Below are 14,204 nucleotides of genomic sequence, written 5' to 3' on the forward strand. Positions count from 1 at the left end.
AATCTGCCACAGTGCTTTAATGACCGTTAAAGAATTTACAGTGTATGGATTGATTGAAAATACAATATTATTTCCTCTTGACAAAGTCTTTTCATAGCCGTAATTTAATTTGTATTCATTTTGTTTTCAACACAATAGTTAAATATGCAAAACTTAATATTCTCAACTCAATGCTGTGATTTGTAAACATCCAAACATACAAAATATTTTAAATCTTATATCTCTTTTCAACTCTTTGAGCCACATATAAATTCACTATATTTTGATATAAAATTGTAACATGATTATTTTTCTAGTCTCTAGAGAAATTGCTGCTACGAGAGCTTCTGTACGATTAAATAAAACACAGCATTACATTGAAGTATTGTCTTCAATGCCCATGAATACCTGACCAAAGGCAACACTTACAGAAATGTTTAGTTGCTGTACCACAACATTGAAGATTATGTTCCTCATACATTTCATTTCATTGAAACTACAGCCATTAGTTTGTGCAAGACCACTCTCCTCTTTTTTGAATGTGGATTTCCCCCTTTAGTTTTGTCCAATATGTCCATTTCCATCCTCAATTCCATAAGCAACCATCGTCTAAAATTTAGAACAAACACTAAACTTATCAATGTTTTACAACCATGTTTTCATCAGATCCTCCCATGCATTAGTTTTCTATTGCTACATACAAATTACCACAAACCTGGTAGCTTAAGACAACCCACACTGGTTATTTCACGGTTTCCATAGGTCAGCAGTCCCACTACAGCTTAGCTGGGTCCTCCGCTCAGTGTCTTACAAGGCTGCAATCAAGTGCCTGCCAATCTGCATTCTCATCTATAGGACTGATTAGGAAAGAATCCCAGAGCTCATTTAGATTGTTGTCAGAATTCATTTCCTTTTGGTTGTATGACTGAGGGCTGTTGTATGGAGGCCGCCTTCAGGAACAAGTGGTTACTCATAGATCCCTGGCATATGTTCCTCTCCATAGGCAGTTTACAACGTAAATAGTTGCTTCTTTTATTTATTTATTTTTTATTTTTTTAATGGTTGCTTCTTAAAGCTTAAATGGAAAACGTCTCTCTCCACTGTGCTAAGAGTGAGTCTTATATAACTTAACTGAATCAAGGAGATGGCATCGCATTATCTTTGCAATATTCTATTGGTAAAAGCAAGTCACTGATTTCACCTGCACTCTATGAGGGGGGAGGATTATATAAGTGCATGGTTTATTGTGCGGCACCTTAGGGTGTGACTCACACATCCTGTTAGACTAAAAATTCCACATAAATCTTCCTCCCTCCTGCCCTCTCTCCCTCCCTCCCTCCTTCCCTTCCTTCCTTCATTATTCATCCCTTCATTTTTTTCTCACACTACTGTAGTCTCCGTATCTTATAAAATGCACTTCCCAGAATCAGCACTCAGTAAAAAGTTAGGCAGTGAATTTTAAAAATGAATATTCTTTAGTACTCCTATTATTTTTTTGTTGTTCAAGTTTTCATCTGTCGACTATAGCGGAATGAGATGGATTTTATTATCCTAATTTTAAGTGGAGTCTCACAAGTTTTTACTAGTTTACCATTTGTATGACAAAGAAGTGACAGAGCCAGGAATGCATCATAAGTCTCTCTCATCCCAAGTCAGGACTTTTATAATAATACATCAAAAAAGTCACTGGCATTTTTACACTTTCAACTGCAATCTCTCTTGACTGGCTTAATACTTTTATTTTTGTTAATGGATTTACTCTAAGAAAAAAATAATCTGTTCATTAATTTATTTGTGTTTCTTGGGATATTTAACATTCATCAAACAAGAATATTAGTCATAATCTGTTTTCTATGCAAGAGAATGCTATTACACAGAACTCTCCTGCAAGTTTCCTTTTAAAATCATGCATACACTTGCCTGAGCTTTAAAACTCAGTTTTAAACTTACTTGGTTATATTTTTAAGTTAAACATTCTACAGATAAAATAATGCTTGGGCTTTTTCCATTTCTTGGTGCTCACACCTCTCAAACTAAATTTTTCCTGTTATTTTTCTAAGAAATCTTCTAAACTAAGCTTTTTCCTGTTATTTTTCTAAGAAAGCTTCTAAACTAAGCTTTTTCCTGTTATTTTTCTTAGAAATTATATTTCTAAGAAATATATTTCAGGGAAATATATTTATGTCTAAGACTAGTATTTATAGATGATACTGCAGAAAATGCAGATCGAATGCAAATCTCTTACAACCTGAAATTAAAATTTAATATTCCCCTAATTTGGAATCATTTTACTAAAGTACTTTGAAATGATATATTAAATTAAAAATATGAAATACAGTGCTGGCTCAATAGCAAAGTCATTGTGAGAAAACTAAATTGATTTATTTCTTCAGTAGAAGCAGAGTGTCTGACATGCAATAAATATACAATAAATCCTTATTGAGTAAATGCATGTATAAACACTAAAAAGAATGTCCAGTATAATAGCAGTAATGAACATAGGTATCAAAATCTATTCCCTCTTTAAAATTTGACTTATTCACCTTTTATTAAACCAGCTAGTATGGCTAGATTATTATGACATATGTTTTATACCTGTTATTGATTAAATTGAATATTGGATTTTTCTAATAGGATACAATCTTTAAATTTAAATTGAATAGGCTAGCTGTATTTCTCAGTAATTTGTTTCCTTGATGAGGAGTATTACCCAAAAAGGAAACCTGTGTCCCTCCTTCCTTCATTTAGAGTTTTATGATTAAAACTACCATTTAAAAAGGATAAACCCCTACAGACATGTTAAGGTCCTGACTGAATCTTCCAAATGTCCATCAAAGTTTGTAGAAGAAGAATGTCTAAACTTAGACTTTCCTTATGTGTATCATGTGGTTTCAGGAAATGTATTTTGAGTTTAACCAGGATCATTGAATATTTACAATTGTTGAGTATATATTTAAAATGTTTAAAACTGAAATGTAACACATCTTCTAGAAACAATTACAGTGTTGGCAAGATAAGTTTGTATGCATTTCTTCTCTTCCTCATTTTTGAATTTATTTTTATCAACTTTGTTTGATTCCACCATATTGAAAATGTATTATACATATTGTGATGTAGAGAGAAAGAGGGAAGGAGAGAGGGAGGAGTTTTATATATATATGTGTGTGTGTGTGTGTGTGTGTATTATAAAACCTATACACACACACACAAAGAGAGTGTACACAAACAAATATACATTTTAAAGTAACAGCAGTGAAGGTACACTCAGACATTGTGGCATGTCAACAAACTGTAAGCTCCAGGAAAGATTAGGTAAGCCCGGTATGTCTGAGCCATGCTGGAGAGGTGCCTTAGATCTCACAGTGCTGGATGAAAACGTAGGTTACTTTGCTGCCCTCACTTAGAATTAGCTGCAATCTGGCCATTTCTATCCTTGAAACAGAACTCAGCTCATGAATAAAAAAAGATATAACTAGGACATAACATTAGTATTAATCTATATGTACAGTATAAGTTTAAATAAAATATAAACATATTTACATAGATTTTATGAATAAAAATGTAATATGAATACAAATATCATATTTTATATTCTACATAAAATAAATTTTATATTTTATGTAAATATATATTTTATTATACTTTCATATTATAAGGATAGTGTATTTTATAAATATGACATATTAATATATAATATAAAATTATCTGTAAACATAAGTATATTTTTATATATATTTAATGAAATTATATATAAATTATAATAAGAGAAAAATATAACATGATCTAGAAAGAGGGAGTAGATCATAAAGCCTATCTGAAATTTTTCCTTGAAGTGCATATTACAAAGAAAAAAGAAATAAAAGATGATTCATCAGGTCGTGCTTATGAGTGATAACTATCCTCTGTGGTGATAAAAACCTTCTCGATGATTCCCCCTATGGTGAAGTAGAAGAGAGGTTTCCAAGCAGTCAATTAAGGAAATTCATATTTGGTGTGGTGAGATGTGGTAACTTTGGAAAGCCTCATGTTTTCAATTTCATACTTGAAGCTGCTTTGAAAGAGAGTTTATTTTAGCAAGTTAATAGTATATGTTTCTTGTAAGGAGTACAAGCGGTGTCAAGTCTTATTTTTATAGCTCTACCTAGATGTTGTCAGAGATAGGAAAGTACCAGAGTTTGACTGAAGAGACTGTTGAAGGGCAGATGCTTATGTACAGCTCCCAGTTTACTGAGAGATTCCAGTTTGCTTCCTGACCCAGTGTTGATATGGGATTTCTCATCAAGGTATTGGCAGTAGACTCCACACTTTGATACATCAAAGAAATTAATAGTCTTTCACGTAGCAGTCAGGGACAGAGCCTAAAAAAAAAAAAAAAAAAAAGGAAAAAAGGAGTTTACATTGTCAAAAATGTACCAGAGGGAAAACTGCTGTGATGTCAACCTTGGCTGCTTTTGCTATGTGTCACCACAACCAACCCAGACACAGGAAGCAGGGATCAACAGTTAAAGAGTAGAGCTTTGTGTATTGACAACCTTTGGATTTATACTTGATTGTGAAAGGCCTTTTATGTATTCTCCCTCTAAAACATGAACAGCAATCTGTTCTCAAGGCAGTAGATACCACTGAGGGTGCTTTCAGCTAGGGTTATTGGAATAGCTGTGCTTTCCTTGTCAAGTTCTTCTCTAGTTATGTTGCCAGAATGCATTTGGTTGCTTCATATAACCCTAGTACATTTTCTGAATGTAAGGCTCATGAAAGCAGAGATGTGAGTGAGTTTTTTTTTATTGATATGTTCCAACTGCCTAGAAGAGTGAGTGGTACCTCATAGACCCTCCATAAATACTTGTTGAATAAATGAATTTCTGAGAACATTCAATGCCAGATAAATGAATATGAGCTTTATCTGGTAGCTTAATCATACAAATGATGTGAAATTCAAAATCAGTATATTGTGTCTTGAGTAATAGTAGTAAAATATTCTAAAGCCTATGGAAAATATAGAGTAAATATCATGAAACTCAAACCACTTATGTGTGAGATTATAACATAATTGGAAAAAGTGCTTTTTTTCCCAATATTATTGACAGTAGAATACTACAATTGACCCTTGAACAACATGGGTTTGAACTACACAGGTTCCCTTTTATGTGGATTTTTTTTCAATAAATATAGTACCTGTAATTTCATTTTACAAATCTTTAACTAAGCATGGGGAAAACTTTATGTTTGATTAGGGATCACAATATATAGAATCAAAACAACTACAATCTTGATTCTATCCAAACTGTTTCAGCTTCCTGCTTTTGGGTTAGTCATTGCCAATTCTTTTGTTTTTGTTGCAGAGATAACAGTACTCAGATTTTTGGTTAGAGGAAGGGGGGTTATTGGTGCCCCTAAGCCCTGAGTTGTTCAAAGGTCAACTGTATTTCCAAATCCCTATTGCAAAACCGTATCTTTATTAACTATACCAGAGTGTTGAATATGTCAATAAATCATCTCTGAAAAAACAAGTACAATGACCTTATTTATAGGTCAACTACATGTCCTTTTAGACATGCTGTAGGTTGCTATTATTGGCCAAGAAGATCTGGAGGGAAATTTTGTATTCAGAGAACAAGGCAGAGTTTAATATGGAATTTATAATAAAGGTACAATACCATGTTAGAGGTGTTGTTTGAAGGCATCTATAAGAACTTTGCCTGCAATTCTAGAGATTGTAAAACTAGTAATGAAAATGGATATTGCTTTTTAAAAAGTTTTTTCTAACATCCTTTAAGTGTTTTCTCCTTGTTTTTAAATTGTAAAGACTCTTTTCTGTTTAATGTTGTAACATTTCTTTAAAAAAAGAAAGAAAGAGGAATTGAAGCCATTATTTCCATAAATCTTATTAGGGCTATACTCCAGGTATGGGAAGAGGGATGTAATATTTCTCCTTAGGATATAGGAGAGAAATGCAGCAAGCTATTATGGGCCTCCATATACCTTGAAACCTGAACCAAGTGCTGTCGTGGAAATTTTCTTGTCCTTTTTTGTAATGGAATGAGCAGAAATTTCAGACTTACAAACCACACCACTACTTCAGCCACTCATAAGTTTGTAACCTTGAGCCAGTGAGCACGACATTTCCTCCAGAGTAGAGATGATAATGCCTACCTTAGAGGTTAAACTAAAGATGGATTGAGGAAAGGTATGTTTAAGCCCTTTGAAGACTTCAAAGATGCCAAGTCAGAAATACTCATATTAAGCTTTATGGAGCCCTCCCTCTGAGGTACTTTTCTAAGCATGCATTTATAGCCATTTACCTAATCCTCAAAATAAATTTATGAGGTAGGTACTATTGTATCTCCATGTTAATAATGAGGAAAGTGAGACAGAGATGCTATTTAATTTGGTCAAAGTCCTAACTGGGAAGTTGAAGAACTTCATTTTAAAAAGAAGCCACACTCTAATCAACTGCTCTTAAAACTACTAACATTAGTCAATTTTATTTTTTCCTTCCCTGCAATAAACATGTATCATTATATTCTCTTGATATCTAGTGATGGGCTGTTCTTTGAGCTATCTGTGCCTAGAAGTTATAAAAGCAGAGGCTGAGTTGTTTACCAGTTAGAAGGGGAAAATATGTGAGGGCTAGAAAAAAAGAAGCCTCCTTTTTATTTTAAGATAAAGAAACACAAGAAGAATAGATTCCATTTTTAAATATCTGTGATCTGGTGCAATGACTTGAAATTTAAGGACTGTGCATCTCATGATTAAAAACTTTTGAGTTTGCACCTTTAATATACTTTAAAATAAATTATATATTTATATATGCTATTGTGCAAATAAACTTTATAAAACACACAAAAATAAAACAGAAAGATAGATGGAACAAAATATATGTAAAAGCAGCATTCAAATTATTTCCTTTGTACATTCTGAAGAAGCTTACCCATGACTAGTTTAGCAGAGGAAATTCCAGGCAGGAGTTGTAAACTGGAGGACCTCAGAGGACAATATGACCTGCCAGAAGCATTTAGTCTATAAGAGGGTTGGACAATTATCTAAACACTAGGCAGTCTCACGTGGAAATTTGGATTTCTACCATATTCTGGAAAATCAGAAAACTCAGTAATACTGGTTTTCATTTCCACATGACAACCTTGATGGAAGTCAAAGACTGGGCTGGTTTCTTCAGACAAACCCTGCACTTCACAATTTGTCCCTATTGTGCCTTTAGGCAAATTCACTTTTTTCTTTTGGAAACTCTGATGTAGAGAAATGAAGTTCCAATCCCTGTTCTACATGATCTATATTCAGCGTAATTTGGAACAATTCCATGTGAATAATTTCTTCAATTTACAAAGAAACTGAGAACACAATTTCTCAGTAAGAAAAAATTCTCTGGTGTACTCACAGGCTACTAATACCTCATCCAGTTTCTTTACTTACTGGGAGATTGCAAAGAAGAACAAAGGAATTAAAATGAAATTCATCCAAATGCTTCCAAAGACAGACGTGGTAAAAAAAAATGATAGGTTAAAAAAAAAAAAAAAAAGATGGGTTATCCTTAGTCTTACATGACATAGTTAAGTCAATCTCTTGTCCCTCTACTAAAAAGAAATTTGTGTTTTGATGATGGATTTTTCTACTTAATTCTGTTAGACAAATGTCCATTGAAATTTTCATGTAAGATACTAACAGCTGGTTTAACATCTTAAATTGTTGCGAAAGCTTACTCTTTATAACTGAACTATTCTATACATAAGATAAATTTAGTGAGTTAAACTGATTGGCATTTGATTCACTCACAGGGTCTCAATTTTAAAGATGTGGTTCTGGTGTCATTAGTATGTTAAGTTCTCAACTTACTTGCTTACAAAGTAAATAACAGAAAAGATGTCTTTCCTTAGAGACTTGTCTGCAAATTCATGTAGATAAGTTCCAGCACATTAAACAAGTATGTTACTTTGTTAAAGCATAGTGTGGCACAGGTAATTAACTATGAAGTCATTAAGGCTTTTCTATGCTGTGACAGTTGTGTTTACCTATAACAGATTAATGAACTCGTCAAATGTTCCTTTTTTCCTCTTGTTATTTCAGATCAGCCTTGAGTGGAATTTGACTGAAGATGTTCCAACAGTTTTATCTCTGGAAATGGTTAGCTTCAGGGATTACCTTTTGCTGTCTCTTCACAGTCTGCTTGGGCCAATATGATGATGGTAAGGATGCTTTTACTTTGACCTTTTGAGTTAGCCAGAATTTCAGTGGAATGTGAAAAACACCATAGAAATGAGTAATGCTAATTTGTAGTTCATTTTTAAAGGTTGGTGACTCTGTACAATAATTTTCCTTAATTAAAATTAACTTACAAAAGTAGCATTCAATGCACTTTGTTTTTTAATAAGGATTGCAGTATGGTAGAAAATCCAGTGCTAGGCCTCTAAATGAACATTTACTTATACTCACTAAGCAAATGCTTAATTATTATTTAAAAAATTCAATTCTATTCGCTAATCGTTGAACAAACACAAACGACAAACAGTAGCCTTAGATAAAGTATCTAAGGTTACAAACAGTAGCCTTAGATAAAGCTTAGGAATGTAAAAAATACCAAAATTTCCTATGAGAAAAAAATCTCTGAAGGGGTCAAAAGTAGAGGCCATAAGTGATTTTAGTGTTAGCACTTTAATTGGGGATTGCATTATTTCATCCCCCACTATTTTATTTAGAAAGAGTGAAAAAAATGTAAAAAATTTGGCATTAGATTTTCCAAGTCATTTCTTAATAGTCAATCAGTCAGTTGAGAAAGATATATTTGTCATCAAGCTCTGTAGGGACCATTTAACATGTTATATCTGCAGTGGCCCAAATGTGCCTGTCTTAGATATTTCAATATTGGAGGAATCTGTCTTTGAGTACTACATAATGAAAGTGTGGAGTATATGTATGTATTATACATATACTACATAATGAAAGTATATATGTAATACTTTAAGAGAAGAAAAATGGATAAATTTTCCTACCCTAGAAGTTGGCTATTCAAGAAAAATGACTTTGTTCTTTCATTATTATTAATTTATTTATTTATTACTTTTTATTATTTTTACTCGACATTTGTTCAGCATTCGGGGTACACAAGCGAGCAATCATCTCCTCACCCTTGTTGCCATGTTCCCTAGTTGCTCTTAGAGGCAACAAAGATTGTGAATTTTGTGTGTGTGTGCTTTGTTTGGCTAAACTGAATGATCTGAAGATAGATGGATTAATTTGACTGTTTCTCAAACAGTGTTCAAATTGTGTACATATTAAGACATTCTCAGTCCTCCATAGTTAGGATATCATGCCTCTTTGGGGATTTGCAGAATAATTTACAATAGCAGCTACTTCATAAAGTCAACAGCCTAAACCCTTGAAAAGTTCTGCTAATTAGCACAGTGTTTACTTCAAGTGCATCTGAATTTAATGTTCATGTCATTGCCATTTATGTAGATTGTGAATCTCCAGTCTAACAACAAATTTAAAAGTGCAGTAAGAAATAAATAATGTAACTGCTACTTTGAAGCAAAAATAAAAATCAGTGGAACTTAAAAGAGCATGACTTTAAATTAAAAGAATGCCTTTTAAATCATGCCCCAAGAATAGATGACAAAACAGTGTGTTGGTATTTCTTTATGCCATAAGGCATTCTGTTTGTATTCATATTTAGTGTTCACACTGAGAGGGAAGGCTTCACTGTCATTGCTCACATTAGACTTTCACAAACCCTGTACTTTTTAGCAATGCAATTTAGGTTATCAGAGAAAATCACTCCTGGTTTAACTGGTAATGCTATAAATTAGTTTCTTTAATAAGCTCATTACAGCTCTTGGTCTCTCTAAATGTGCTTGTATAGATAGCCACCAAAATAAGATTATCAGGTCACTGTTGGCCATCAAGTAGTTACTTTCTGAAGCACAGTGCAACTTCACAACTGCCAAGCTACATTTTATAGTGAGGCTGCCCCCTCACTGCGCTCATGGAAGACCTCCTTCCAGCCACAGTTAGAAAGCCTTTTCAGTTCTCTCCTGGAGATAGGTTGCTCAGTACTTAGGAAGACTGAAGGGACTGGATCTGTGGCAAAGAAACAAAAATTTTCTGTAGTTTTTATAGAGATTTCTTAACTTTATATGCTTTTCATCATTCCTTCCATACTTGCATCCTCCAATGAGTGTGCCCCCAGAGGTAATAACACATTCCCCTAGGTTGCCCTCAGGTCTTTACTTCTCTCTGGTCTCCTTCAATTAGGGACTCTGACATCACTTTTATTCTATTGTTCATGAAAATGGTTTTCATAGTTACTATTTTTTTTAAATCCATATAAAAGTTGAGCCCACATTATGCAGGAATTAAATCAGGAGTAAGCAATCATGGCTAAAACACAAAATAACACTTAACTGGAATACATGATACGAATTTCTTGAAACAATTTTTTTATCCAAATGCTTGGGGATGCAGGTGGGGTTAGATTGAAAGAAGACAATGGTGAGAATCATAATCATGATAGAAATATGAGAAAAAAAGGAAAAATAAAAGCAGTTTTGCCATAGGTAATCCACTGGTTGGATTAGCCCTTTTGATAGTTGACAACTGATTTCCATACATAGTTAGAAGCTTCGGATAGAGGAAAATGAAGAAGAAAAAATTGAAACTACCCTGAGGCTATTAGTATAACAGTTTAGGTCACTGTTATGTTAAAACATAGAATTCTCCTGGACTTGCAATTAAAAACGGTTTCCTGTGTTTTTCCATGCATTTCCTTGCTTAGGCATAAGGCAGTTGGAAGGGAAAAATACTGTTTATTCAATAAAAATTTTAACCTGAAATGAAATATTCTAGTATTACCCAAATGTGTGAATCTGCTTCTAAGAAAAGTATGTTGCATAATTGTTATTTTCAATATTTTACAACTAATTTTTTTACTTGGGAACTTGGGGCTAAATTTTGAGTCTTTTGATATTTCTCATTCAAATTGCTGGGGTAAGGTTTTAGGTTCAGTAATAAAATTTGCAGATGGTCTATTCCTTAATGAGCATTTCATTTGTCTGATGACTACATATTTAAGCACGCATTAATAACATGAGATTGATAGTATGATATTACATTTTAAAAGTCAGAATTTAGCTAACCGATAGAATATTGGAAAACATAATTGATTTGTAGTTGATAGTAGCTACCCTCTTCCCAATAAGAGAGCATTAGGACTGATATTTTAGCTTATAGTTTAATGCATTATCAATCCTGACAACTTTATTGGAATGGGAACATGTGGCCTGATCCCACATTGAGTGTGGGAGCCTGAAAAGGAGGTGCGATGGGAAGCCGAGGAAGCCAGGCTATCTGCTAAATTGTGTGCTGTGTGGGATAAAAGACATAAAAATCATATTCCTTTTTCTACCATATTATTTACAGTGAGGTAAAGAAACCAAGTTGCCCACAGGGTTTGTGTCTTTGTTTATTTTGTTTTGATTTTGAGTTCATGAATGATTGATAAATGGGAGGCAAAGGGAGGAAGAAAGGAAAATGTTATATAGTTAAGGGGTATGTTTTATTTTCAATTTTTATTATTTTCTCTGCATTTTCAAATTGCCATATTGAGTAGATATTACTTCCATAAGCAGATAGGAGAAGTATTTATTTAAGAGAAAAAACAAAAAACAATGTATCGTAACATTATAACTAACTTGGAACCAGAGCGTTAGAGTATTAGAGGAGTTTTAAAAGGGTATGTGTGCCAATGAGTGTGTGTGTATGTGTGTGTTAGAGAGACAGAGAGATTCCCTTGTGTGTGCAGATCATGAAAGCCAATTTCAGTTTTTTTAAAGAAAGGGTTCTCCCTGGCTGCTCAAGCATTCAACCTGGAAGGCAAAAATCTTTCCTCTTGCCTTTGAGCTATTATGTAAACTAGCATATATCTATGATGTGAATGGAACCCTTATATAGCGCACAACCAGAACAACTTTCTGAAGGGATCCTGTATATAAGCTCAGAAAGTCACAAAACTTCCTTAGGCTCAGTTTCCTTATTAATGATAACACTCTGAAACTCAGTTTTATGCAGTTTCACACAGTACCTGACATATGATCAAGGTTCACTAAAATTGCTTTTTATCTTTATTGCTATTATTACTTCTAATTATTTATAAATATTATGCTTCTTTTTATAAATTTATGTACAAAGCACAATGAGTACTTTGTGCTCTTGTGCACTATATGTATGTTCTTTCTTTATATCTCTCCAAATTTACTAAACACCTTGAAGATTTAACTTTGTTACATTATATTTTATTCTTAAAAGTATTAATGACTGTATTCTTTCCTTGGAGAGTTTACTGATTCAAATGAAACTATAAGTGAAGTTTGAGGAACATTTCCAGGTGTATTTTCATGCTTGTTAGGTAATCTATTAATCCATGGAAGGTCAGTGATTAGACAGACATGTCAATCAATTAAGGGGGTAGCCATGTTATAAGGTCTGAGACTCAAATCTTCTGAGGTCTGACACTAAAACCTGGAAACTTCATTTTTAGCAAGTGCATCCAGAGGTCATAAAGTAGAATGCCACTGGGTTAATACTAATTAAACTTAAAAGAGAGAGTCATGCAAATTACAATGCTATGAAAAGCATTATAAGGAAAATATAACTGCCCAATGAGCTGAAACACTTGTGTTTCCAAGAAAGATTTTTCCCCCCTTTAGATACCTTAAGAAGAAATGGTTATGTAAACTTAACAGCTCTGTGAGAAGAGTTAAATGATCTTAATGGTTCATAGGGCACTGTTATAGCACTATCCTTGCCTCTTGGACTGCAATACTTTATTCATGGGACACTCATGGTCTCCCCAGGATCATGCTGGAAATGTTTGTAAAATTTCTTATTTTTTGAGTTTGTTATTTCAAAGCTTAGTGCAGGTCATCTTCCTCTTGTTAACATTATATTTCTCTGAACATAGTACACTGCAGTAGTTTCTTTTGAGTCTGTTTCAGTTATAATTAAATTAAAGGTGGTTATTGGAGACTATACCTAAGTAATTTTCAATGAAGCTTATTGTCTCTGAAACTTCTCAATCCTTCATTTAAATATGATTTCTTAAGGCAGCACACATCAAGAGCTATAGAGCAATATACATGTACACACTCGTACATAATAGATAACACACATTTTAGACAAAAATAAAACCACATATAGCATATATTTTATGCAAATTTTAATCTTAATATAATATGGACATCTTTCCTTGTCTACCCCTTTCACTTATTCCATCTTACAGAGTGTATTTTTATTCTGAGAGGTTAAATTCTAGTTTTAAGAGTAACTTTGTTGTTTTCCCTACAGGCTGATTTAAAATCCTGAGTATTTGTCCTTTTTTTTTTCTTGAAGCTTTATAAGCTATTAGATTTATATAAACTGACTGGATTATATTATTATGGAACATTTAGAATGGTATGACAAGAAAGAGCACCTTCAATGCTTACTCCAGTAAGACTTTCCTAAACATTCTAAATTTCATCTCCAGATGAAAGCTTGGCTGTGTCCTCACTTTTAGATTGTATCCACACTTGAATTTCCTGTTTCCTCTTTCCCAATGGTGAGTAATCTTGTGGATCCTGTAGCCCCAAAATGGATTTGTTTCAGAGCAAAGGTTTGAAAAAGCATATGTCTTTTCTTGTTTTGGCGACAAGAAGTGTTTTTCACTTTTCTAGGCTCTGACCTTGGGCCTAGAAGTAGCTTTTGTGTACTCTACTAATAGGCTCCGGTGAAGCCTATCTGTACCACCCTGGAAGGCCAGAGGGCTAGAGTCCAAAAAGTAAATAAATAAGCTCTGAGAAACAGAAGAAGAAGAAACATCTCTCTTTCTCTTTTTCTCCGATTCTTAAAAGCTATTTCTTGATTGCTTGTAGTTCTCAGTTTTTGTAATGAATTGTGTCTAATGCTTCCTTATATACTATTAAGAAGTGTTCCTACAATTTCACAGACATCATTTCTACATGTTCAACAAGTTTCTTGAAATCGTAAATCATATTGATATGTATTTTATGTGTAAACAGCTTCTCTTTAGAATAAGCACTAACATTCATTTAGCATTTATTAACAAAGCCCTTCATATAGATTATTTTATTTAATCTTCACAAGAACTCCATGAGGTCCTTGTGATTGTCATAATGATCACATACCATTGCACTACTATTATGCCTCAGATATAGATC

The 14,204-nt window shown here is 33.3% G+C and overlaps 1 protein-coding gene across 7 annotated transcripts in view; it reads left to right on the plus strand.

The window, feature by feature from the left end:
• Window positions 1–8,089: 8,089 nt before the first annotated feature.
• The window catches only part of PCDH15 (protocadherin related 15), a gene marked incomplete at both ends in the record, with an annotated part of 696,762 nt that continues 690,647 nt past the window's right edge, over window positions 8,090–14,204 (plus strand). For all 7 annotated transcript variants that reach the window (XM_082673500.1, XM_082673497.1, XM_082673498.1 and 4 more), the window contains one exon: window positions 8,090–8,180. In XM_082673500.1, the coding sequence (XP_082529626.1) occupies window positions 8,090–8,180 (91 nt within the window). The remainder of the gene's footprint in view (window positions 8,181–14,204) is intronic.

This window comes from Grampus griseus, assembly GCF_964374135.1.
Source record: "Grampus griseus genome assembly, chromosome: 16".
Classification (NCBI taxonomy): Eukaryota; Metazoa; Chordata; class Mammalia; order Artiodactyla; family Delphinidae; genus Grampus; species Grampus griseus.